Genomic DNA, 27480 nt, shown 5'->3' with positions numbered 1-27480 from the left:
TAGCACAATGAGTTGTTTACAAGTATGACTTCTTTCACTGTTCAGGCATACTGCTAGTCTTTCCCCTTGATTGCTTGAGCAAATTTGGACTTTCTATGTGGAAAAAAAAGCATTACTTGTGTTTTTTGCTAACAAATTCATTTACATATGAATAAATAAAAACATTGCTTTGTGATCTATTACCAGTGAACAATCATTTTGAACACAAGACCTTTTAAAATCACTGATGTGAAAATTCTCTAAAATACTGAGTGTGCACGCTAAGTGTTTAGAATGAAATACGACGTCAAGCGTTCTTTAAATGGTAATACTGAAGAGCAAAAATACAAGAAAATGGTTTCACAGTAAAACAAAAACATGAAACAGCAAATTCAAGTAAAACAGGATTATGTTAAGTTAAAACAAATAAAAAATAAAAAATCCCCCTAGCCTCTGTGGCATAGGGGCTATCGCATAATTCCTTTATTAAATGCAATAGGAGAAGAAACAAAATATTTCCCAGGCTAAAAAGATAGCTTTAAGTCTGTAAAACAAGAGAAAATCAAATGTAATACATAACCAGTAAATCTGTTCCCAAACATGTCCGTGTATACATGTGAATGTACAAGTACAGTAAACTATGCAAGACAAGACTGTCCTTTGCAATTATTCTATTTATTTAAGGACAAATAATATACAGCCCTTAACTATGATACTATCTCTGAGTCACAGACAAAACAAATATCAATGTTCTCACAATACCCAAATTTGGCAACAGCAGGCAGGACTATAGAATGCTGCCCAAATGTGCAAACCATGCCAATCAAAGCAACTGATTAGATTCCATGATTGTACCATTAGTTCATCTCTCAAAGCTTACAATTGGCTTCTATGTAACAGCATTTGATTCGGGATAAAGCTCCCTCGTTCTTGATTCCTGTATTGCTCCCCTGTCGAGCTCCCCTGTACAAAAAGCATTCAGCATAAGTAAGGTAAGGAAGGATATATCTTCTACTAGCTGTGCGATATAAGTCAATGCCCATGCTTTGTTTTTGAAGACTGATGACTGATCTTTATGGATCTTGTCTAAAGCTGTCTGCCTGGCCTCTTCAGCTTTTATGTGCCACAGTCTGGGGATGAATCGGATTGCTGCCTTCTTACCCAAATCTCCTTCTCTTGGTGCTCCCCGTTGTCATCGATAACAGCACTCTGGTTCTTTGTGTTGGACAGCTTCACATCATCAAGTGTCCCACTGGCCTTTTGGGAATTAAGGCTCTGGCTCTCCTCTGTTTCCTCGCTCTCCAAGGACAAAGCCTTGACAGGGGCCTCCAGGTCAGCCTCGGCGGACAGCTCTCCGGGTGTCTGGCAGAGTTCGCCTTCGTCATCACTTAGGATGTCTGTCTCCTTCACCTCTTCCCGGTCCTCGTATTCCTCCAGGTCAAACTGTTCTTCCACCCAGCGGTCTGTGTCACCTGCCATTTCAGACTGCTGGAGCTTATCTGGTTCCTCATCCAGTTGGAGCCGATCTGAGTCAGGCTCCTGCGGTAAAGCGAGGTCCTGTTCAGGCTCGCCGTCAAAAACAATGTCAGTGTCTATGGTGAAGCGGTTGCGTACTAACTTCCTCCTGCCTAGAGTCCTGGTTGGTGCAGAGGCTGCATAAAAACAGATCAAAAAGCATAAAAGATAAATAAAAGAATATAGGAATTAGTACGTTTTTTAGTACAGATTAACATGACGTTAGTATTAGAGCTAAACAGATATGTCTGTAATAGGCCAATATCTTCTGATGTGATATGTTTTCTAAAATTCGCTGATATGACAACCTTTTCCACAGAACATAGTGCAGTAAACAGTTCTTGGGGTGATTTAGAATTGGTTTGATTGTGTAATTCTTTATTTAAATGTTAAGCCAGTGGTCCCCAAACCTTTTCCGCCCCTTTTCACATTTTGAGGAATAGATTAAGCTTCCAATCTCTGTTCGGTTAACAAAGTCATTAGTAGGACACTAGGAGCTATAGGGTAAATACAGCCACAGATTGGCATTTACCTGCTCTATTTATGGCGGGACGGGCTCCCTTCAGGGCACAGAGACGCTTTCCTCCAAAGGGCACATACTGCTGGTTGAGAGGTAAACTCTCGGTTTTTAGGAGCTGCCGGCGGTGCTTTTCCCTCAAGATGGAATGGACTGTCTTCAGAAAGTCTTTTCTACTCTCTGGAGAACTGAGGGACATAGAAGGGCACGTTATCAGTTTGTCACTCTATAGATAGCAGCAGACAGGACCGTATCAGTGGCACACCAGCTTCAATCGCCAGTGGAATTCAACCTCCAGTAGAAGAGATCCTCACCTACAGCACAGCTGAAATGCCCTCTCTGGCCTTCCCTCGGATTCCGACTTTGTGTGGACAATCTCACACACAGCTGAACCCTCGCCATCTGAGAAAGTAAACACTCACATGTGACCTCATGTACAGAGAAATCTGGTGAGATTTTGTAAAATAATAATTTCTGGATTTAGAAGAATATGTATTTTGATGCGGTATGGTTCAATATCCCTTGGGTTACCTACCTGCATTGGCCAACGATCTGACTTGAAGGGCGTCAGTTGGAATCATGTGACGATATCGGAAGGGATCTTTTTCTTCGGAAGATACAGAGACGCGATGGGAGCCACCCTACAATCATTCAGACAAAGAGGTTTTGTTAACTTTTTCAGACAAAAAAGGATGCTTGTGAAATGAGCAGCATCTGGTTGTTATCAGCTTTAATGCTTTTATAAGTGACTGACACTGAAAGTGGCAAATTGGCAATTAATTTACAATGCTTCAACAAAATGGGTTATATTTTAAACAGGTGTTGCTGATGACTTCTAGGTTGTTTGAAAGCGTACCATTTTCTTTTTCTGCTTGGATCCATCCTTGCATACAAAGACCACTGCGGTTTTGAACACTAAAAAGCGATGGGAAAAATACACATTAGTTATTAGTAGTGTTTATTTAATTTAGGAGGAAAGTTAACATAAATACAGAACGTATATTAAATAATCATGGAGGAAACTCCTCCCTGACATACCAAATGTAGCCATCTGGGGCTCTTTCTTCCACTTTCCTAAGGAGGCAGGTGGGTTGATCCAGGTCACACTGGTGTGGAGTAGTAGGTCCCCCATGGACAGATCAGCCACCTGGCAAAAATAACAAAACATCATCAGTCACCCCACATGCACTCTTACATAGCATTGCCAAGCCACATTTTTCCAACCTACCTCTTTCTTTTCACCACTCTGCTCAATGATGAGCAGATCGAACACTGCTCCAAACTCCTCATGGATCTTCTGCATCTCGTTAATGTGGCTGGCAACTTTGTTCATTGCTTTCATCGCAACTGCAGACAAGCAGAAAACCATGTGGTTAGCGATGGATTGTTGTGACCGTATGCATCCACCCTTGTCCACCCCTGTCAAAATGATTTAATCTTCTCAGTCAGCCTTGTGACCGTGTCTTACCATCCAGGTGGTAGTGCTCTTCACTGTCTGGGTCTGTGAGCGAGTAGAGCTCTTTCAGCAGGAGGGGATACTTCAGCACCCTCTGGATGGGTTTGATCAGGTATGACTCTAAGGTGGAAGAGTGCTGCTGCTTGGGGTTGCGCTCTTCCAGGAAGGCCTTGAATTCATGGTCGGTTTTGGCTGGAATGACATTAAGAACACGTATTGTAACACTTAAGACTTCATCTTATCCATTTTGTTTGTCCTTTAAACAATTGATTGATGTGTTTCCATGCATAGATTATTCTAGTCTTTTTTGGTTTACTTGGATAATCTTGTATATGATCTCTTATTCACAGTCTTAAAGTGTGTAAAGTCGTTTATTGAAATGGATTATGTTGTTTTGCTTAAGCTGGCAAATATTACAGGTTACTGTGGCATAAACAGATTGATCTGTGCAAACTCACAATTTATTTTATTTTGCCTTGCATTAGAAATGACCTGCCAAGTAAGAATGGCTGAACTTTCTAACACATTTTGTAGACAAATCACAAGTGGGCAGGAATAATCTGTTAACTGCCTTAAAACAGCTTTATTCAAATAGCACCTCACTAAAACGCAGTATGGCCAATACCTAGTTGACTCATTGAATGTAAAGGCAGCAAACACAGCCATTCACTTGACTATTAAAAGAGAGTGGGTGTACGAACTAGAGTACAGACTGTTCAACACTGCTCCTTATATACCATACAGGGTTTTTTAGCCCTGGGCTGCAAGCCACCAGCTTGAAAGTATGTAGAGGTCAAATGGACAACTGTGTGGCAGACAACTCTGCAAAGCAGATTTATGGAGCCTTCCTGGATATAGCAGATGGTTGATGGATAAATACATCCTCTCCTTTGAGTGCAGGAGGAATGTCCACCTATGACATCATTTACTCACCCTTTACAAGGACCTTAGGGACTTTGGTGTGGCTGGCGCAAAAAGCACTGTAGATTTTAAAACGGTCTGCATAGTATAGGAAAGAGCCCCCAAGGGAGAATAGGATTTTCTGTGATAAAGAGAAGAGAATTTTATCAAACACCAGTAGTTATAAAATACTTTATAGCTGTTTAAATTCTTGTTGATGGTTTTATTGTTTGGTATATGTTTCTCAAAGACGGTATACCTTAAACTGATCCACTCTCTCCAATTTCTCTAGATCTGGAACCAATCTGGTCCCATCTTCCAGGGTCTTGAGAAACTCAACCTGGAACTCCACCATTTCAGGCAAGTTCCCAAAAAGTACATCCAGCTGGAGGAAAATGGTGTTAGAACAAAGTCAGAATAAATATAAATAAATGATTTTCCAGTGTGTGTTCTATAATATTTACAATAATATACCCTTGCTACAGATAGAGCATGGATTTGCTCAATATATAAAACCAAATTTAATTTCATTATTGTAAGTGCATGTAAAACATCTCTTTACTTTGCAAACCTCCCCCATCCTTTCTCATCATACGCCCCTCTTGTCCTTGTACGTGGCAACTCTTCACATGATTATGTAACCCACTTCTCTTATAACACTTAAACAGGGTTGGTATTTAACTCATTCAGCTACCCCTCAAATGCTCATTGGGAACATTTGACATACCTCATCCTGTGTAAGGAAGGTCTCTTTCTGCAGTGGGGTTAAATATCTCCCGATGAGGCAATTGAGATCCTGCAAGACAAGAGTAAATTATGTTTGATTCAGTGTTGCCCAAGTCATTACACAGAAAACAGACCTGAAAAATCAGCTTTTCATAGGGCTTAAATCCCTCACAATGAAACAGAGATAGTCTGAAAGTCCTTCCAAGATCAGAGGAGCTCGCAGATACCTTCCTGAATGTACTTTAAAAAAGGTAAAAGGAGCTATATAAAAACCCAATTAAATAAATGACATTGACTACAGTTACCTAAGCTGAACTGTAGAAAGCCTATGAGATCCATTAGTAGCTCTGCCAAAAAGAAGGAAAATACATCATCTAACTTCTCCAAAGAAGGATGGCTGGCCTGAGCCAAGTTCACACTACATAACTTTCAAAGTCGTCAGATCGCTGTACTGTTCACACTTCACAACTTGCTATCTTGTAATTGGGAGTCGGGAAGGTTTCACAATCCATGACTGATCGGCGACAGGGGGTCACACACTAGGCTACAAGATCTTTCACCAAGAGGAATCCCTGTTGCGTATGTCTTGTGTCCAAGCTACGTTTTTCTCACAAAAACTCATGTGACAGGAATTTCTGTCAGAAACAAGCAGTCCAAGTTATTTTTGTGCTGATTTGCATCGATAAAACAAAGAAAATAAGGGTTATGGGGTGTTGTTGTTAGCATACAATATAGCCTGTTTCCACATGTGTTTACAGTGTGTTGTGCCTTTGATATAAGGCTTTTGTCAGGGAGTTCCAATAACTTTGGGTGAGTGGAAAATCAGGGCTAACGTCCTGTTGTGTGAAATAGGCATAACAAAGCATATTTGTATTTATTTACATATTTTTATCTTTTAGATTGTGAGGGCGCACTCACACTGTCCTTCCGCACCGGGCCAAAACAGATTTTGCGGGTAAAGCCTAGTGCGTTTGACCAGTGTGAGTGCAACCGCTCCCTACCTAGCTGCGGCCAGCTGGCCCTCCACAGCCCGTTTGAGAGAGGTGGGCTTTTGTAGAGCGCATTTGCACATGTACGAGCACGAGTGTGTGCACGTGTACGAGCAAGATCACGATGCCTACGGCGCCTCTCACATCATTTATGTGCACCTGTTCGGACATAGAGAAAAAAAAAAGACGGACCATGCGCGGACATTTAACAACAACAACAACAATGGCGGCAAAAGGTTCAAGTTGGTGTGATGCGGAGGTGGAGTGTTTACTGCAGATTTGGTCGGATGAAAATATTCAAAAACAGTCGGATAAGACGCACAAAAACTCAGAGGTCTATGGAAAGATTTGTAAACAAAGCGACGCAACGCGATGACATCATCAATGCGTGTGACGTATGGACAGGCAAGAAGCATTTGCGCGAGGCCCAGGCAGTGTGAGTACAAACTGGCTGGCCGGGGGGGGGACGGACAAGTACCCTAAAGCCCGGGGCGCGGTGCGGAAGGACAGTGAGTGCGCCCTTAATGTAATATTCAACTCATGCAGCCTCCTATTACATTTCTCATTATTTGTTTTAAAGAGTAGAAATATGTCCACCTTATTAAGAAATAATTAAATTCTTAGTCAGAATGTAAAATATCTACATGGACTAGACAAAATAATGTAAACCTGTTTAACTTGGAAGTATCTTGAATAACACAAACATTAATGAAGGCCCGCAATGTGTGGGTATGACTTGTCAAAGCAACATGAGGTGCTTAAAGACGCCCTACGGAAGCTCAATCATCTGTCCCCAAATTGGTAAAATAAGGAATACATTTGTGTCAAATACAGCTTACCAACGCACAACTTAATACGACTATATTTCAGCTTTGATGTATTTGTAAATCAATGCTTTAAAGTCCCTCTTCCTTAAGTCTTTTCCATTATTTCATCTACCCCCTATATATTACTTTGGCAGTTGAGCTATACAGTCCCACTGCAACCTGCACACACAGACGTATATTGGATGTCGGTTTGACTCTGGGTAATTGGAACAAATGGTCCAGGTCCACCAAAAATCAAACTATTCCCTTTGAAGGTTGTACAATGCACCATATTTCATGGATAATGTGATTTCTTTAATATGTGGCCCCTGTAATGAGGTATAACATTTTAGACAGTCTTGACATTATCCCATTATATACCCTCTCTAACCCAGTTATTCCACCAAGCCACATTTATACCAGGCAGAAAACGATTAGGTAATATCCAGGCAAGGGTACAGCTGTGTCCCCTCATATCTCCTGGGACACAGAGATAAATATGGATTGGTCATGTGGAATAGGTAATGTGCAGGGTTGACACAACCCAAGGCAGAAAGAAAGACAGATCAGCAGACAGGAAGAACCCACACACACATACACACTCACCATCTGCCCCTTACAAGTAAGCCGAGCGATACTTACTTTGACATAGGTGCGTTCAGTCTCCACGAGTTCACAGATGACTTTGCGGAGCTTGTCTGTATCGGAGAGCTGTCGGAGAGTTGCAGGTGGTGGGAACGGTGAGTCCGGACTAGGCGAAGAAGACACACACTCCGTGGGATTCATGTCATGGAGACTGCGGCAGAAAGCAGCGACCTGCTCTGTACTCTACAAAAACATTGAAGGACAGAAAAGCGTTGAGGAAAAATGTGATGCAATTATATAACTCCACCCTGAACTAGAAGAGAGAATATCCAAATGCCGACCAACCAACGCCTCAAATATTAACCTGCAGGTGTCACTTTCCATGACTGTGCAGAGTGCTAGCCTGGGAAGAGGCAGCTTTAAAAAAATCATATGCTCTAATTTGGTCTATTTTCAGTCTGTCATAACAATGACTTTCCGCCCCCCTCTCTTTCACTCACATCCCTCTTTTCCCTGGTGTTTTCCTCCTTCTGATGGATCGGTGGTGTTATGATTCATCTCTTTTACAGAACACACACACATGCACACGCACACACACGCACAGTGTCTATCCACAACTCTACGGGTTGCTGTGGAGACCAGCCCTGATGTGCATATAATTTTGGACAAAAATAGAGCCCACTCAGGAACAGTACACATGGATTAATATGGTTACTTTGTTCACAGCAGTCCCGCCAGTCATAACAAAATGGCATTTTGGCTTTTTACATCAATACAAACAGAAAGCACAAAAACAAATCTTTTCTTATCCATGAAAACTGCATTCCATATATTTGCAGAAATAATTTAGTTGATCAAAGAAAGTCGCAGGGAGCAAAGCATTATGGCCACATAACAGGAAACACTAGCATTAGTGAAACCATCGAAGACAACACAGAGCAAGGATTTTTATAGGCCAGACAGAAGCAATTTATCCTGTCACCCCTACAAGCTCCTCTGGGAAATAATAACATTATAGTCTCCACACAGCTGCAGAAGGCGGAACCTTATCGTCTTAATTAATATCTGAACTAGTCTATCATCCGTCTGCACATTCGAGGGCAGCCAAACAACTTTTTTGTTTTTTATATTAGACATGACTATGCATAAAAATAAGTGCATATATAAAATTGCATGGCTTATTTAACTGTACACAGAATTTTTTTTTTAAAGACTTAAAACAATGAGTAGACGCTACAGCTTAGATATCATTCACTAAAACATAACAGAAATACAAAAGAAGAACAAAGAAAGCCCATTGTATTATAATCCAGTGACAGTCACGCATCTTCTTATGCAGCTTCACAAATAATTGTTATCAGCCTTGTTATCTAATCATACAGACACATCCATATGTGAGACATGGCAGCAGTTGGTCCCTATTAATGTTCCTAAAATACCTAGGCAGCTTCCAGATTAACTGGGAACCGCCATCATGCCTGTAGATGTAACGTTGCAAATGCAATTTACATAATACAAGGGGGTAATTTAGCTAAATCTGTGGTGAAGAGCTGCTGCAATAGGCATTTTGTCAACTTTGATGATGTTTTTGCTGATTAAAAAAATGTTGCCTGACAGGTCTATTGCCCCAAAACGAAAGAAAAGAGTGAGAGAGTGCAGACATCTGCCAAGGCCTACCCTGTCTGACAATGTTAATGCAGTGTGAATTCCCGAATATTTCGACACCGCATGAAAGCAGCACTAATATTCTATCTCTCAATGTACTGAAAGTGAAAAGTAATTTGTGTATCCGCCCTGGGATTCGTATCCACTTCAAAACTTAAATGGGTTAGTGTTTGGCCCATGCTACACCCTTCCACCAAATTTCATTAATATCATGCCAGTAGTTTTTTCACCATAATCCTAGTGACACCTCCCTGGTGAAGGTAACTGCCGATGATGTGCAAGTTTCAGTATGTTTTACACAAAAAAAATTAGCATGAAAGGTCTTGTCAAAACAGTTCGATTGCGATATGATCCATAAAACATGTCTCATCACAAGATATAAGTTTCCCTGCAGTACTTTACTGTATATTCAGCCCAAATTAAGTTTAAGTGCAATCTGACAGTATACAACAAGAAATGTAATGCCAAGAAAAGGGGGGAAGAAAATCATTAAATAAAGCCGATTCTTTTCTGCCTAATTAGTCAACTGAGCTTTATCAGTTTTACTGAGGTTTTAAGACAGCCACAGTCCAGTCTTCACACTCACAATCACAATCTAGACTAATTAACACCATGGCAGCTTTGGGTACATGGGCAGTAATGACATGGCAGTGTGAAGAGAAAAAACAGAGAAAGAGGAGGAGATCAAAGCCCTCAACATCACAGGAAACAACAATATGTAGACTAGACAAGAGAGGCTCTCCTGAGCAAACCTGTGAGATGCCAGAGACAAGTATTTCCCCGTAGTGAAGAAATAAAGATTACAAAAAACCTTTTCAAAAACATGAAAGCACTGATGATGGAGGAGGGAGAGGATTACATGTCTGCCCTCTGAAACTGAAACAAGCCCAAGATCACAGCTCAAGGTGCTGAGAGAGAGAAAACTCTGCAGAGTCACTGCAACAATGGTCAGAGTGGTTTGTCACATAAGTCCAAGTCATCTATGGTCAGATCTGTAGACACTCAGCTCCTACATGCAGCGTTTCATTTTGGCATCCTGTGGAGCACTTCAGTGATTATGGGGCACTTCTGCGACACAACAGTGACCCACAGCTTCTTCCTCTTGGCTGCCTGTAGCAACCAAGAGGAAGAAACAGCTGAAAAAGGAAAGGTGTTTTACTCTCACAGGGATAAGATAACAGCAGCTCATCATCTATCACAGCAGTAACGAGAGCTAGCCAGGTTAAGAAAATGTATACAAGGAAGGCATCTCACCAAATGAAGCATGTCATAGATGGAGTCTGAGGAGCGCTTGCTGTGTTTGCTCCACTTCAGGACGGACATAACAGGCGCAGGTGGACAATCAGCTCCAGTTAAATTGCCAGAGGTAAGAGACTCCAGGCTTTTAAAAAAAAGTTAGTTCTGTCTAACACAGGTCTCAGCCCTTTTGTCTTCCCGTTTTAAAAAGAAGGAGATGGTGCTGTGGTGCTTGTTATGAAGGATGAGTGAAGCCGCTCAGCCTCCTCCTCTCCGCCCACCAGTGCTTACAGCCTTCCAACTCCCCTTCTTTTCACCCTCAGTCTACTGTAGTTCTGTCACTGATATTCTGCTGCTGTCTCCCTTTCTCTTCTCTTAACTCAGGCACACAGTGTGAGTGTGAAGATCTGGCCAACTCCAACAGCATTGTAAATGAGTCTTGATAATCCTCCAGACTGAGGAGAGTGAGGGAGCAGGAGGGAAGTAGTTTCCTCCTTAAGGTTGTGGTGGAGCAGGATTGGCTGGGTGAGCCACACCGCAGTAGAATATAAATGCAGGATTTGAAGAAAAGGGGGTGAGTTATGGAGAGAGAGTGCTGCAATGGAGCCGGCTGGAGAGGAGGGTGATTACCGGAACAACTGGTGTGGGGGGTTTTGCAGGAAGAAAATGAAGCGTGGGGAATGTTTAGGTGTGCCAACCGAAAGGAACAAGGAAATATACAGATACATATTTTTATCACACATTGAGATGTCCTCCATCTCTGAATAGATTCCAGGACTTATGTAACAATTGTGTCCTCTTTTTCCCAGAATACCTGTCTGTGTGTGTGTGTGTGTACAAAGTCTACACTATGAGACCTGCAACAGTCGCTGAATTAAGAGCAGCCATTGAAAGTGAATGCACACAAATACCAAGGGAATTGTTTTGTGATGTGTGCGTTGTCAGCAGTGTCTGGACCAGAACGGAGGTCAGTTTGAGAACAGGCGGTGACAAAACAATTAAATAATGTTTGTAAATTCTTTTACATTTTGAAAATTAAATTAATTTTAATAAACACCTACTTAACAATTATTTAAAGTGTGTATACATTTTTCGGGCCACCCTGTTTATATATCCAGAGAGATACAGTGGTAGCAAAAGAGAGGCTTTGCTCTGAAAAGGCTGCAGTCAAGACCAACTTAGAGTCCAAGACTAGGTCCTTCTGAGTCTTAATCAAGACCAAGTCCAGAGCAAACCGAATCCTGTTCAAGACCATAACAGGCAATAGTGTTTTCCCCATGTTAATAAAGTGAACAAGGGGTTCGGATAGATCTATACAAACGACTGGTCTACCTTCTAACATCAAACTAATCAATGGATTTAGGCAAAGTTCTGCACAACTTATCCCGAATCACCAGGCACAAGAAGAAGACAACACCTCAAAGAAGTTGACTTGAGAGCAGACTTAAGTACCACAGCCCTTTCTCTGAATGTCTGGCACTAACCAGTGTCGCCATCTAAAAAAACACTGAAAAAGTAAAGGGGCCAGACATTGGGGAGTGGAGGCTATATTGCAAATTGCTTTTTTACTACAAGATACAAGGATTTTCCCGTTTAATGCAATGACAAAGAGCTCCGTGTCAGTTCCAAAGCACAAAATTAAATTTTACATCAGGTTATTGATTGTTTACTCATACATTAATGTAATACATATTGGGGAGGGTTCCCTTTACAGCCACTGTGATTAAATATTTTGAAAAGAGAAGTCCCTCCTTGGTGTTGGAGTTTTCACTTGACTGCAGGAACATTTGTTGCGTCAAGAGGTTGAGGGAATAAACGGTCATCATGGGGAGCACTTGTCAAGCACAGCCAAAAGGCGGATCAATTTGCAAATAATTTGCATGCTTTTGTTGTGTTATTTAAGAGCTTGTGGTGCAATGCCAGACATTATTACCGCATTGCAGATACAAATACTTGCATCTTAACTCATCTCGGAACTGAGTGCAGCATCTTACACTGATTCATCAAATACTTTCAATGCTACACAAAGAAAGGCTGTAATGCAATTTATCCTCAGCTCTCTGGCCTCAAAGAGAGAGGGGGGCAGCCAGCATTAAAAAAAAGAAAGAAAGAGTTAAAAAAGATGCCAAAGAGAAGTGGAATACATCATCTAAAAGCTGGGGGCCTGATTGGAAGAGGATTAATTTGATATGCTTTTTATCCAGTAATAAATCTGTAATAAACATTGTGTTTTGGTTGGGTCTTTTTGTCCTTGGGATTGGATTTAACCATTTATTGATACATAAATTATTAATTTGGTCAAAAGTCACTCTGGTGCCACATTAAGACACCTGAGACATTGTAGAAACACTACAGAAACTTTCATGCTGTGATTTGGAATCCTAAACCTTTGACATTTGGAGAGTTCTGTTAGCATTGCATGGCAAGGATGGTAAGCATATCTGTTCTGGAAACTGCTTAGTGACCCCCTTATTGTCAATATAGATAGGATACTAGGTCTCCAGTCTTTATGGTTGTGAAGTTTCTCGAGGCTGTGATTAGCTTAGGTTACAGGTCATTTTATACAGTTAGGTCAAGTTTCCAAAATGGTCTCGCTACAATTAATTGGCTACTGTGAAGACTAACATCATCATCACACATGAATAAACGTGGGTACCCATTTTCATTCAGACATCATAGGTGAGAGGTCAAGGGACCCCTTAAAATATGACCATGCCAGTTTTTCCTTGCAAAAACTTAGCCTAACTTTGGGGCATGATTGATGCCATAGACTTCTAGTTTCAGGATACCAGTATCACCACTTTAAATATAAAACAGCCCACTACTGCCTATTGTAGACAGTAATGGCAACAGGAAGTGTCGACACTCCCGTGGGTCTCAGAGGGTAAACAAGAAAAAACACCACCTAAACCACCACTATGATGCAATTTTACGCATATCTTTTTCCTGTATCCATATCCTTATTTTACTCATATCCATAGTATTATTATTAAAGAGAAGATCAGTTTAATAATGGTATTAAAGAGAGAACAGATAAAAGAGGAGTAATAAGACCAGCCCCCAATTTGAAGGGCAAGTGAGTTGACTGAGATCGGTGATTCTTCCACTGAGCGCTTGATTCCAGTTGGTACAATGATAAATCAAGCAGTAAGTTATGTAGCAAGTGTTTTGATAAAAGATAAACCAATCTACAAAAAGCTATAATCCTTAGATCCAGCATTTCATGAGCAGCAGTCCAGAAAGAAGATACCACTGCTTTAATCTCATTTTTATTTTCTTTAACTCTGAGGCTCACTTTTTACTCAACATAAGAAGAATTGGTCCTTTTTCAGTAAAAAAAACACATCAGTAGCTAAGGAAGAAAACATAAGTTATTGACATTTCATTCCTATATGCTTGTTATACCAAACCTGCTGTGTGATTCATTTTGTAATTTGCACCTGACTGTTCGTTTGGAGTTAAAATGACTACACCTCCATTCATTACCTGATCCTAATCACCACACATAATTAAGCAATTAGAATGCAACCTTAATCAAAGAGCCATTCATCACTTGGCTGTTGCATTCAAAGTGAATATTTCACTTTGCCTTGAGTCTCTAATGCATAATATGCACTTCATTCAGCTATGTAGGCGGCATTATTATCCAGTTCCCTTTGATTTGCATTATGTCAGAGGCTACTAAGTGCAGTAAAAGAAACTGTAATGAAAGGAAAAGACAAACCTGATGCATATTTGTATCAAGAAGCAGGGGATTAACACAGAGTATATACAGTAAATATTGACATAGCTGCCTCCCTAAACAAGACAGAATGAGCCAATTACTCTTTTTTATAACAGAGTTGATAGGGATTCTGCAAAGGGTGAGGGCAGGACACAAGTACCGGACAGCACATCATTTGAAAGATGTGCTGTCAGATGTTTTCTGTAGTGATACTCAATCAGACTCCACAAAGAAATACTAAAACTACGCTCTTACCTTTCTGCACTCAAACTCACTGAAGATCTCAGAGTCGTCGTCCAGGCTGTCTCCTGAGCTCTCGAGCAACAGTCCCACCCCGTCGTCCAGGATCTCCTCTGCAACAACCAGAACATGAGCTTCATGAAAAACTGAATAGGATTTATTTTTCTTTGAGTAAGATGAATGCATTTTCACAAGCACTGTGAAGACCATGACAAATATTGTCCTTGCTTTGTCGTTTTTATTAAGATTGAAGACCTTTATGTTAAACATGACCTCCTTATTAAACTAATCCACATAATGAGCCTGCAACACACTGCTGAGAGCCTCCTCTCCTCCCTAATTGTGTCACAAAGGACACTAGCAGGAAATGTTTTCTGCATACAAGGAAAGAAAAAAACCAAAGCTTGAGAAATGCCTACTTTAGCCTTTCTGTTCCTCGTGGTATCCTTTGGTATAAAGTAAGTACAGGCCAGCTGAGTTGGCAAACATGAGCATACTGTGAGCAACTGATGGGTTAATACACTGCATGATTTCTGGAAGTTAAACTCTGTTAACTGGACATGTGAATGTGTCAAATGCAGAGCTTTAAACTGGATAAAACAACTCTTACACAATGCATAACAGACTATATCAACTTCTGTGTGGAGAATGCCCTACCCACCAGAACCCTATAGTGTTTTTCCAACAACAAACCCTCGATTACTCCCTACATAAAGGCTCTAGAAAAATCGTTTTAAGATTGTATGCCTCTGCGGACAAGTCAAGTTGTCTGTCCAGACTTATATAATATATGTAGTGAAATGTATTTTTTGGCTTCACACAGGTCTTCCATCCGGCAGCATAGAGGATCTATACAATCAACATAGTTTCAAGATTAGTGTCACCAATTCAGTATCCAACCAAATGTCTCCCATTCAGTTCCTGAGTTACGGAGTTGGAAACATTATAGTGTCACAGTGAAGTTGACCCTTGACCTTTTGGATATAAAATGCCCTCACTTAATTTTTAACCTATTATACATTTGTGTGAAATTGCCAATAAAAAGATAGCATTTGAAGACATTCTCTCTAGGGGTTCCTCAGATATCGTGTTTACAAGAATGGGACAAATTGACAAGGCCGTCACTGGCGTAGAGCCATAAAAAGGGGGTCTTTAGGTCAGGTAATAAGGAGGAGCTGAAGAATGTGCAGAGAGAATTGAGGAGTGATATCAGTTCGGGGACAGTATGAAGATGGAGGATCATCTGCAGCAGAACTATGTCGGCAAAGTCGGGAGGGGCCTAAAAACCATCTCTTGTAATAATGGCAAGTACCAACTACAGGACTTAAGATCCGATTTTCCACTTGTCGACAGATGTTGGAGCTCCTAGCCATAGTCTTAAACTGGAGGCTTGGGTTGGCTCTCGTGTGTCGGCGCAATGTGTGAAGTGTGAAATGTTAAGAAAAATGCAAGCCAAGTGGCTCGCTGGTGACTCACAGTTGGGCTACCCAGTGCATTAACAAGTGATGCTAAAGGGTTTTGACAGTACAGTGATAGGCCTATGTGACGAGTTGGACTCATATGACAGCAAGTTGTGAAGTGTGAATAGTACATCGAACTGCATCTCTGGAAGTTTTGTAGTAGGGACTTAACGAATCCAAAGATTGAAAGTGGGTGAGTTATCGGAAATTATTGTTCTTTAATAGCTTTGATCAATCACCTGCCCGACCCCCTATGCTGTTCTCCCTGCTGCAAGCCGCACCGTCTGCTTCCCCCTGTGTACTGCCCCACCATCACCTCCCCACCCACAACCTCCTGCACAGCCCCCCTGCCCCAATACGTCCCTCACAACAAACCAGGTGGGGAAAGAACTTGAGAAGGATCAAGTTGAGAAAGGCTGCAGGTCAAGATTGCATCAGTTCAGGGTTTCTTAAGTCCTGTGCTGTGTATGATAGTTGAGCACATCAACAACACAAGACTGAAGCTGGGGAGAGTGCCACTGCTGGAAAACATTCTGCATGGTACCAGCGTCAAAGACTCTGTCCCCCCAAAGGACCAGCTACAGCACAAAATGAAGACCCTGGGGAGGCTGGTCATTGTCCATCTCTGCCCCCTGGTAAGCCTATCAATGGACCCACTACAGTTCACCTATCAACCTGGTATTGGGGTGGATAACGCTGTCATCTGCCTCCTATACAGATGCCTCTCTCACTTGGACAAGGATGGGAGCATGCGTCAATTATGTTTCAATATGGCTTCTCACCTTGACTCTGGGAGAAGATGTCCGTGTAGAGATCTTCCTCTGCATCTGAGCGGCGTGGGGGCAGGTAGCAGAGCTGACGGCGCTCCACAGAAGGCAGAGTGTTGACTGTCAGAGCCAGCGAGGCTTGAGAGAAAGCTGCCTTCATGTCGGAGAAGTTGAGACTGTGAGAGTCTTTTCCGTTCAGCTGAAGTATTTCATCCCCTGCATTTAGACCTGCAAAGTGGAGAAACAATCAGCTTTGATTCAATTTACTGCCTGTCACATGTCCAATTCCACTAAATAAACAGAATCTACTTTCCTTAATATGAGATTACAACAATCTATCTCAATTTTAGCATTGATTAACAGGCTATTAAACCCCTAATCAAGGCATGAGATGACATTATTGTAAGAATAAAAAGTAAAAATACACTCTTAGAGGCCATTAGCTGTAGAATTATTATCATTTCTTTGCCTTTCAGACCCACAAGCATGACCCACTTCTCTGTGCCCTGTAAAGTGTCAGCTGCTTAGACAGTACAGGTATCTCATTTTATGCAGTACAGCATCACTGCATGTGCTCTAGCTGCACTATGACCAACTACAGCATGATATTTTGACACCACTCAACCCTGCAGTCTAACTTCGTAGCAGGGGTACCAATGCAAAACAGCTGGTGTGAGATGTGGTATTCAGCACCATCCTTCACAAAGGCCAGTGAGAGGCAGTGTGGTTATGATTATAGTAATCAACGCCCTTGAGAACTGCTGTGTTCTTCCATGTCTTTTGAAAAACATTCACTAATGCATTTCTAAAGACTTGCAGTAAAAATCAGATCAGGATCAGAAATACTTTGATAATCTATTAACCTCTATGGGAGAAAAATGCTCTATGTAAAAGGAAAGAAAAATGGGCAATGCACCCCAGAATCTTTCTCTTTTTTATCTAGCTGCGACTCATGTGTTCAGGGACACAAAAGGAGTGTCTTTGAAGGGGGTTCATTTGACGGAAGTGAAGGGTAATGAACCTTTTGCGAAGGCTAATCCGCCCGCCTTCACATCAGTGATGTAGAGCTGTTGTACTCCGTCCTCCTCCACCACTGAAATGGAGAAACCTGGAGGAGGAAAAGGAGAGACAGTGAGGCGAGAAGAGGAGGATTGAGAGAGAGAGAGAGAAGGGGGACTCTTATATAAAACACATCAGAGGGATTTGTTCAGTACAGATGAAAATGGTCTGAGAAAAACACAGGTTGTGTATAGGTCACAATTATTACACTGAAAACAACAGCTCCACATATGACATCTTTGACTTTGAGTTCATTATAGCATCTTAGTAAATCAAAGAAAGTAGAGAGGATTATTTAAATGGTTCCTACCGTAACCAATCATGCAGGATTCATCTCTGTCAAACTGGATTACTTTTGTAATTTTGGAGCAGAGCTCAATTTCTTTGTAAAGCTGTGAAGAACAAAAAGAAGTTATTATATAAAACAATGTCCCGTTTTGTTCATATTCTGGTGGGTGGGCCATTGACAGCATGGAAAGAAAGTGTTATTTTTCTGATTTCTTAGACAAAGCAGCACTAACAGTCTTTATGCATGATGGTCTATGATGCGTCATGATTACATGATGGAAATACAAAGGCTACTACAGATATTGTTTATCAAGGCTCTCCATGAAGAGATTTAGGTCTTGGTGCATGGTACTCCCAGGCAGGCGTTTCTCTCTGGAGAACACATATGAAACGGAAAGGATAAAAATACAAAACCTATCAATAATTCACAACAAAGGATGCCGTTATGGTCTGTGGTTTTCTCCAAGTTTGTGATCCCTCCCACATTCTAATGCAACTAATAGCGTTTCCTCAAATCATTTTTTCGATCATTATAATCTTGAAAAGGAGGGATAAGGTCATGTTCAAGCAGGTAGTTACTCACCAAGTCGCACACATCCTCTTCTGGTTTGGGAATGTAGAATTGCACTTGGTTTTCGATAAGGAACTTGAGTCGCAAGTAGTGCTTAGTGGGATCGAGCTGGTGAGCCTGCGGGATGAGGGAAAGAGGATAGAAAGAGGATTGGTTGTTTGATACCATAAACTTGACAGGAGCTTAGAAACGATTCACTTTTTGTGGATAAAATAACGGTTATCAAAGCTGTTCAGCATTTTTACCCAGCAACACTGTCGTGTTACAATGAGATATGCAATTCTTCTTTCTTGCCCTGCAAAAGTTATACTTATCTAATAAATGATGAGGCATTTTCGTTTAAGTGTCTTTACATGGCATGCAAACATCCATGACCTACCCACCGGTCAGGTCAGAATTTGGCCGCTGTTACCTTGCAGATTGTTTCCAGAACACACAGTGCCGACTCTCCTGGCTGGATGATGGTTAGCACCGGCTGGTCATTTGGCAGACACACCCAGGAGGGGGTGAGGTGGTCAGGGACCCAGATATCACTTTCTGTGCTGGGCCTTGGAAGGCTTTTCACAGTTCCATCCTCACTTTTCTTTGCACAGAGACATTAAAAAGACTTATTAAACTAGACTTACTAAAGATTTAGTCGAGTCACATTTATGCAAACAGAGAATAATTCCTCCTTACTGTGTGTTCCTTGGCAGAATCAGCATAAATGTCATCCACAGGCTTTTTCACTGGCTCTTCGCCATCGGCAAAGACCTGCTGGGACGAAAAGGTAAAGTGGTCATAACTCAGGCAGAGTATATTGAGAAAAAGGCAAAAATAAGCATTTTTATGGTCATGAAAGTTCTTTGCTTTTAAAATAACTGTAAAACATTGCAGACCTGGTTGATGCTGGGGTGGGCTTTTGTCTTTTTCTTTGAGGTAGTGTCCAGACCCCAGAGGGAGGAGAACCTGCTTTTGCGCTTGCTGCAGGAACGAGACATGGCCTGTGTTCGCCGTCTCACGCCGTTCTCTGTTCGAGCTGCCACCTGCAAAAACATAACTCAGTCAGGGTTCAAACATACCATATGACATGTAGACAACAATCTGTTTGACCTCACATCGCATTTTTAAAAAAGTGTGTCAAGAATTCATTCTTCCTTAATACAACGTATCCTAAACAACATAAGAGTCTGAAATAGGTTAAAGCGGGTCATTAAAAGAGGTTATGAAAAATACAAGAACAAGATCACTGCTCTAAAAATATTTTTAAAAACTAAAAAAAATCTAGCACATATGGTAAAAAATGGCCAAAATATTGGCACGCCGTAGGTTGTCCATGAGTAATAAAAATGGTGATCAAGGGGCCTTTTAGGAGACTGTCGCTGTAATTTAGAGCTTGTTCTTCACTTACTTGTCTGGTTAAATAAAATGACGAAAAGGGGGTCACATGAGCCTCAGCGTGATGAATAGTTAACATACAGATTAAGAGCAGTCATGTCTGTTTCACACACAAGCACTGGGCTCATGCAGATCTTTACACAACCTGGCATTTCTAGGCTACTCGTTTGTGAAGGAGCAAGAGTAAAAGGTCTTTAAAAATATGCTGAATTAGGCATTAAAAACACTGTATGTGGGAGCAAACATGCTCTAGTCTAAACTTAACCTCTGCACTCGTTCTGTCTTCTTATGTTCCGTCAACTTTTCTTAGCCCTTTTTGGACAATGTGCTGATACAAGAATCCATGGAAGTAGAGATGAACAAATTAGAGAGGCAGTGAAACAGTAGGAGAGATAAAAAAAAAAGAGGAGGGGAGAGCTGTTAGAGTGTATTTTGTTCCCAACCTGACATCCCACTCTGCTATCCTGCAGCTCTAACACCCACCTGCTCCACAGCACTGCGTTGGTGGTACCTCACTGATCTGCAAATATGTCTGTAAAAATCAAATAGATGTTCCCCTGTACTACCAGTGTTTTTAGCTGTGGAGCATGTGACCTCAGTACAGCAGTGGAGGACAAAACTGAACCAAAACCCAGGCTCCAAAATAGCAGTCATTGTGGAAAAACATGGTTGGATACTATGCGTTATAGTTTCTGGAATCAATCGCCCTTCCAGGAGAGTGCACTAGGTGACGGTGTGTATTTTGAGGGAGAAACGGTATTTTTCTCTGCTTACAATCGAAGAAACTTCTAAATACAAGGGCAACATAGTGTTTGGAGAGATCATTCTATAACTGAAAGGTTACCGGTTTGATCCTGCAACAGCTACTCAGGGATTTCAAGTCACATTCATGCAGACTCCAACTAAGTGCATAAAAATGTATGTAAACCTGAGATGTTATATAAAAACATATTAGGATGATAATGCTTCAGAAAAACAGATTAAATAGGGTGATACAAAGATGTTATATTTACCAGAGCATGAAAGGATGAGACAGAGAATATACCCAGTCGGCCCATTGCCAGCTTGGTGGGCCGAGAGGCAACAGCCAGAAGGCGTTTGGGGTTGGGCAGCTCTCCTCCCTGCAGGCTGGCCAGGTAGCACCTGAAGCGGAATAGATCCATGTGAAACTGCTCCAGGTTCTGCTCCCACAGGAAGATCTACAGAGGGACACAAGAAAGCATCCAGTTAATGTTCCTCAGGGTTCTTGTTTGTCAACTTCAGACCAAGATGGCTCATCTCCTTTCTGCCCCAGAAGCTCCATTAGCAGATCGTTCGAAACACTGCCAACCTGCGCCCTCTGTTCCTAATGGTTTGATGTTTATTAGGGCAGTAGAGCAGGACATTGTGATTATTCACTGGGCCGTCCCCACCCAGTCACGGTCCTGCACTGGTGTTTGGAAGAGGCAGCCAGTGCCATGGCGGAGGGCTATGCATCACTGCCAAGTAGCCCAGAGACAAGAAAGAAACAGAACTGCGCATTCCACTGGCAGCTAGAGGCTGGGAGCATTTCAGCTTTTTAAGGAGCAGGCCTTATTCATTCAGCTCTGCACAATGTGAAACCTGACACTGCCAAACAGAACCGCTCCAACTAGGCACTACCTAACTCACCGAAACAAAGGCCATTTGATCCCCCTTCTCTGAAAACAGACCTATTAAAAAGACAATATGAGCTGTTCAATTAATTGACAGAATGTCAGGCTATCAACTGGTGCCAACTGCATACTGTGTTAAAAACAAACAAACAAGAAAACAAAAAGCAATGTGGTAGCCAATAGGTGTGTAGCATCAGCCGCGCCTAGCAGATCATACCTCTGAGATTGAGTTACTCAATCCCCTCATATCTCTTCCTGCTTCTCTCTCTTTCCTATATTGAAATAGCTACTTACATGTGATCCCTGTAATTAATCAAACAATAGGGAACTGAGCCTATATTCTGAAAATTATGGGGGGGGGGGGTGTTCTTATATGCATTGATATGCTGACGTGTAAGATTATGAATCGCATGTCAAAAATTGCTTTTTCTAAATGTTAATTGATAAAATATTGTTTACGGAACACAAAAGGTGGAACTCTGCAATGCAGCGCCTGAAATTCGACCGGTATGGGATTTTCCCATGGGTCCAGATCCCGCAGGGGACATGCCACTGGGAGAAAAGGAAGATGGTGAGAGGTTTGAGAATTGAGGTTTGAGAAGACATTACATGCCTGAGACCCTTCCAATTATGATTTACTAATAAAGCAGTTAAGTAAGCAGTGATACATGCTGTTGGCTGTTTAGGACAAATAAACAAGAAAAGTAAGCACAGTAAATGATTCCATGTGCAATATTTTTGAACGAAGTTGCATATGGGCAAGAAAAAACACTTCCTCTGTCAAAATCTCAAAGATATTTTACCGACAGAGTTCCGCTCACTCTACAACGAGACCAAAAACCAAAGTCATGGAATCACTATAGAGAGCGGGTAGGATAGCTTTAACATGTGATGGGCGGACATCCCTTATCACAGAATCGTATGTAACTGTAACTGCATTTGATTCCAGATGAGTGGCAGCTAGTGTCTCATGCTCATGAGAGCCACACAGGTGCAAATACTATGGCTAAACTATTTTAGTATTTGTTATTATTTGTCAATAAGGGCAGCTTTTTGTGTTGGTCAGACTATGCAGAAGTCTGTATTAGTTTACTACAAATCTGCTGCTATAGGCAGACTTTACCTTTTCTGTAAGTTCTTTGCCATGCAGGGATAAATGCTGGAAAATGTCCCAGTTGAATTTTCACATCAATTCAATTTTTTTTAATTAATAAAATATATTAGAAGTCAATTCATTGTGGATCATTACTAATACGTTGCTAAAAATTTGATAAGTAGTCACAGTGTGAAAAAAAGAAATTCTGTATAGAAAAAAGTATATGTATAGTAAAAAAAAAAAAAGTAATTACCCCCTGGGGATAAATCATTTTTTCTTGAATCTTGAAAAATGATGCCCCAGTGCATGGATAATCGTTTTATAATCACATCGCAGCCTTCTGAACCATAATTGAATCTTGGCGTGCCTAGAGATTCCCACCCCAAGAATTGTTATTGTCACTACAGCCATTGAGTGCGACAGTAGTTTGCTTCTTAATTGTTAAGTTAAAGTTCATTCTTGAGAACTCCTACTTCTTGAAGTTTAACAATTGTGTCAACAGTCAGAAAGAACAGCAGCAGGAGGTTGATGACAAGAGCTGTTGTGTTGATTTAATACCTATAATGAGTTTGTCTGATACTTTGTTCAAGATAAAGCTTGTCGGCAACCTTTCATAATTTCTTCTGGCTTGTTAAGTTTCCACTAAAACGTGCACTGCTGTGGAGAAATGCAAGCGATACTTTTATCCTGAATTGAATGACAAGTAAATATTTTGACATTTGAATTAATTTGAATGTGTTCTAGCAACAAATGTTTTTCTATATTATATTCTTGTTATTGCAGTATTTGAAGTTATACGGACACAGGTAAAGTTCTTGACAAATGGTGTTTATAAGCCTGTACTTATGAATAACAAATTTCTATAAAAGGTTGAATGGGGAACAGAAAAAGGAAAAGTGCATTAACAAGACTGCAACAAAACTATAAATGAACATTAAATGAAACCTGTTTACAGATGTCCTTGATATTCCCTGACTTCCTCAGAAAACTGGACAAATTCCCAGTCTCTTCCAGTCACCATAATACTTCTTAAAATTTCACACAACAGCCTGGCATGTGGGGCCTATGAGAGACAAGCTGAAGTGAGAAAAGAGAGTAAAACCTACTTGGTCCAGGATCGTCTTCCTCTTCTTGGTGTCAGTCACAGCAGACAGCTGCATGTCTCCCATCTTCTTCATTTTCTCGTCCATGTCTATCTTCTGCTCTAGCTTCTTGATCTCCGCACGAAGCAGGCGCACCGTGTCCTCTCTGTGGTGCTGGCGGGCGACAGCAGTGGCACACGCAGAGTGGATGGCTGTGATCCAGTTCTCCAGTTCTGTCTGGCTGCAGGTCTGCGTGGGGACAGACAAGGAAAGGTCAGAGGTTAAACAACAACGGGCTCCCTGACATTAAAGATAAAAAGCTCTTTATTTGCATTTCCTGTGTTGATTGACTGCTAATCAGACTTCAAAAGAATATTAAAAAAACAGTACATACATACATCAAGGTAATGCATTCCTGTGAGATAATTTGCACCTATTCACAGACCAGATGGCATTTAAGCATGCTCTTACCTGAAACAGAAAAGCGTCTCCCAAGGAGTTGCTGAGACAAAACACAAAGTCCTTTTTGGGATGCTCTGGTACAGCCTGGACAATACTGTTCTCTACCCAGATAGCATGCTTGGGAATACTGTTGTTGTCGATCCCTGAACGGCCATCAGTCTCATAGAAGAACAGAGTACAACCTGGAACACCAAAACAACCCATTAAATTTTATACATAATATATTACTTGAGCACAGACTCTTGCCGGCCCCGGTCTCTAGGAAAGACTCACAATTATACACAGGATTTTGCTTTTAAAAGCCAGATTTGTTCAAGCAATTTAATTCTGCTCTCCAGTGGCCAACATTAAGAAGTGCAGGATGGCTGACTTAACAGTGAGGGAGGCATCGTGATCATTAGAGTGCTGCTTTGATTTCAAGCCCAGTCAAGTGGTGGAAAATAGTATAATGAGGTTTGCATCACGCTTGAAATAAAGCTTGGTTAACTGACTTACTGTAAGTCGAAGTTTAGATTTGCAAAGTTAAAAGTTTAGATTTGAAGTATTTCTGCATAAGCTTCTGCATGTCAGCAAAAAAACTATATATCAAAAGTGTGCTGTGTTGACTGAGCTGTATTAATACTGAGATTATGGAATTAAGTGGAAATGTTATGGACACATTGAGGGCATAACAAACCTTTCAGGGACACCCAGTAACTCTTCCACTTGCGCCTTGTGGCTGACTCCACCTTCTTGTTCTTCTTATGTACGAGGAAGTTCTTCACAGAAAGCCTGCCAGCTTTGCGCACCATCCCCTGGGCGACGCTGAGCAACACGTCTGACTGGTAGGCGGAGCTCATGGTGCTTTGCTCGTCACTCAGGGCGGACCCCGCCTCCTCCAGGCTCTCCGTCTGGCAGGAGCTCATCTCCAGTTCTTGACGGAAGTTCTCGTACACGCCCTGTACACACTCGCTGGCACCGCCGCCGCTGCTACTGCCGCTGTCGCTGCCGGCGAACATGCTCCTGCCGGCTGCCGAGCACACGGAGAAGGAGGCCGACATGGTCTTGTAGCGTCGGGACTGGTGCTCAGCCTCCGCCGTCACCCCGTCGATGCCACTGTCTTCATACTCGCTGCCCTCCCCGGCTGTGACATCCTGCGTTGTGGCAGAAGCACGAGACAGGTGAGATGGCATGGCAGACACGTTTTTTTCATCACTAAGAATGAAGACGGTCAACAATGTCTTCCCTCACTGACGACTAAACCATCTATGAACATGCAGGATAGAGGAATCCTTCGAAACATTTTGCAAAAACTGTGACTACAGAGGCCTAAAGAGTCCATGGGTTGCACAATCCTGAGGTTCTGCTCAAAATTAATTACTCACAGCAAAGTTTCTGCTGTTGTGAGTACAGCCTGCCCTCCCCGTGGCACCGAAGGGTCTGCCCTCTCCTACCCACATGGCCAAAGGCTCCTGGGAGATGAAGGGGGCTACACCGAGCTCGCTATCTCCATCTGGTCACATGACCCAATCATGTGCTCCAGAGCTCCATTCTCTAGTGCTGACGGTGCCCCGCAGTGACAGGGCCACCATACACGTTTTACTGTTACACTCTTCCACAGGCCTCCCCTCATTACCATGACAAAAGACTGAGGCATTTCAAACAGAGAGCGACTTTAAAGCTCTGCTGCCCCCCTCCCATCATCGCAGTCTCCTCTCCCAAGAAAAACAACAGTTTCATCAGGAAACAACACATCTCTCCACTGACGTAAGCTTTCTTTTTACGCTCAGTCTGTTTCACTGCTTATTATCTGTGGATGAATGCAGCAGAGGAAATGCCCAGACACAATGGGAGGAAAAAAATGAATGACATGAGCCGTCTTATTGGTGATGCCACCAAACTACATTAAGATTCTGCACAGCTTGTCATACTCTTTCCAAGGAGCACAAAGGAGCCATGACAAAGCTTGAACAGTCCAGGACCCTGACATTTTCACCAACCAAGACAGACATGAATACAGAGTTTACATTTTCATGGATGGAGGAAACAACTTGTTCTGTTTTCTATGAACTGTGCTGCTTTTTGATGAGATTGTTTGAGCCAAATTAGTGGCATTGAAAGATCAGGAAAATGTGAAATGGCTGTATGTCTTACCTGTATAGTCTGTGCCCTCCTGCCCTGCATACTGGCACAAATGGCAGCTTGGTGGCTGCTCAGGCCTTCGGACAGGCAGTGGGAACGCCGGCAGGGGAGGGTGTATGCACCATAGGTGTTCCCATCCTCCTCTGATGGGGAGAGCATCTTATCGTCCTCGCCCTCCCTGATAGCCCTGTTGGCGTCATGCCACTTGGCGTAGCGGCCATGTTGTTGCCTGCGGGTTGGGCTCTTCTGGCTATACAGCTCGTCCAGGGAGTTTGCCCTGTCAGCGGAGTCTGTAGGGCTGGACTGCAGGTGTCCTTTGCAGTCAGTAAAGTCCCTCTCATTGGCAGTGTCTATGATCTCCTCTGTGCTGGTCAGGTGCTCTTGGCTGAGGTCAGACAGGGAGAACTCCAGGCTGTCATCCCGCCACATGTCTGCAGACTTGGACCTTTTCTTCTTGAAGCTGACGGTCTCCTTGGAGCTGTCCCGAGTTTTCTGGAGGTACGTTACCTCACCTGCGTACACATCTTGGTCCTGCACCTCCTCTGCAGTGGGGCCAGGAAGGGTTATGTGCATCGTATTCATGTGCACAGAGGGATTGGCCAGGTCATTGTGAAAGGACACAGGTCGCAGGTTCATGGCTACACGGTCCACCCAAATGGGGCTTCCAAAGTCTGGGAGGATATTTGTCTCATTGAAGGGCTCCAGGCCATTGTCAGCCAGGGACTGTGGGATACTGGGGGTGCTACTTGAGCGTGTGCTCGTCTCAGAGTTCCTGTGCTCTATTTTCCCTGATGAAGCATGTCGAGAGCGTCTGGACTGCTTGTTGGAGATGCGAAGAGACCGAGACATGTGCTTACGTGATAAATAGCCATGTTCATTACCGTAGAGGGTGTGGTCCCCATTCTGGCTCTCGACATTTCCCATGATTCAGACACTAAACAGAAGTGGTCATAGAGCTTAGATTAACTTTAGAAAAGGAACATGATATTTCATTGCTAAACATAAATGTGTCAGACATCAAATGACAGAATTGTGCCCAAATGTAACCTACCTAAGAGATAATGTCGATTTTTCTGGCATTTTGTTTGTCACTGGATCGACTGAAAGTTTGGTCCTTCGGCTGCTGGTACACTCCACGAAGCTCTGAAAACAGATATCCAGATGAGAAAATAAATGAGAAATCATGTAAAATCTGGGATGTGCTTCCAATTATGTATGCTGTTTA

The 27480-nt window shown here is 42.2% G+C and overlaps 1 protein-coding gene across 1 annotated transcript; it reads right to left on the bottom strand.

Annotated features, from left to right (window-relative positions):
- Positions 1-622: 622 nt before the first annotated feature.
- On the bottom strand, positions 623-27179 carry LOC310947207 (rho guanine nucleotide exchange factor TIAM1-like; the record flags this gene model as incomplete). The annotated part of the gene is made up of 25 exons (XM_083913943.1): positions 623-1631; positions 2027-2199; positions 2326-2413; positions 2547-2652; positions 2868-2926; positions 3050-3158; positions 3240-3358; positions 3480-3659; positions 4401-4509; positions 4627-4752; positions 5095-5163; positions 7531-7716; positions 14354-14451; positions 16581-16793; positions 17587-17673; positions 17935-18016; positions 18496-18600; positions 18896-19066; positions 19162-19236; positions 19362-19508; positions 20874-21059; positions 23697-23921; positions 24144-24316; positions 24811-25267; positions 26268-27179. The coding sequence occupies 25 exons, from the start codon at positions 27177-27179 to the stop codon at positions 1096-1098; spliced, it is 4791 nt and encodes a 1596-aa protein (XP_083770069.1). The 3' UTR covers positions 623-1095.
- Positions 27180-27480: the final 301 nt, after the last annotated feature.

The sequence above is a fragment of the Echiichthys vipera genome, assembly GCF_963691815.1.
Source record: "Echiichthys vipera genome assembly, chromosome: 5".
Taxonomy (NCBI): Eukaryota; Metazoa; Chordata; class Actinopteri; order Perciformes; family Trachinidae; genus Echiichthys; species Echiichthys vipera.
The sequence above is the reverse complement of the archived record's forward strand: the minus strand, read 5'-3'. Positions and strand labels throughout refer to the sequence as shown.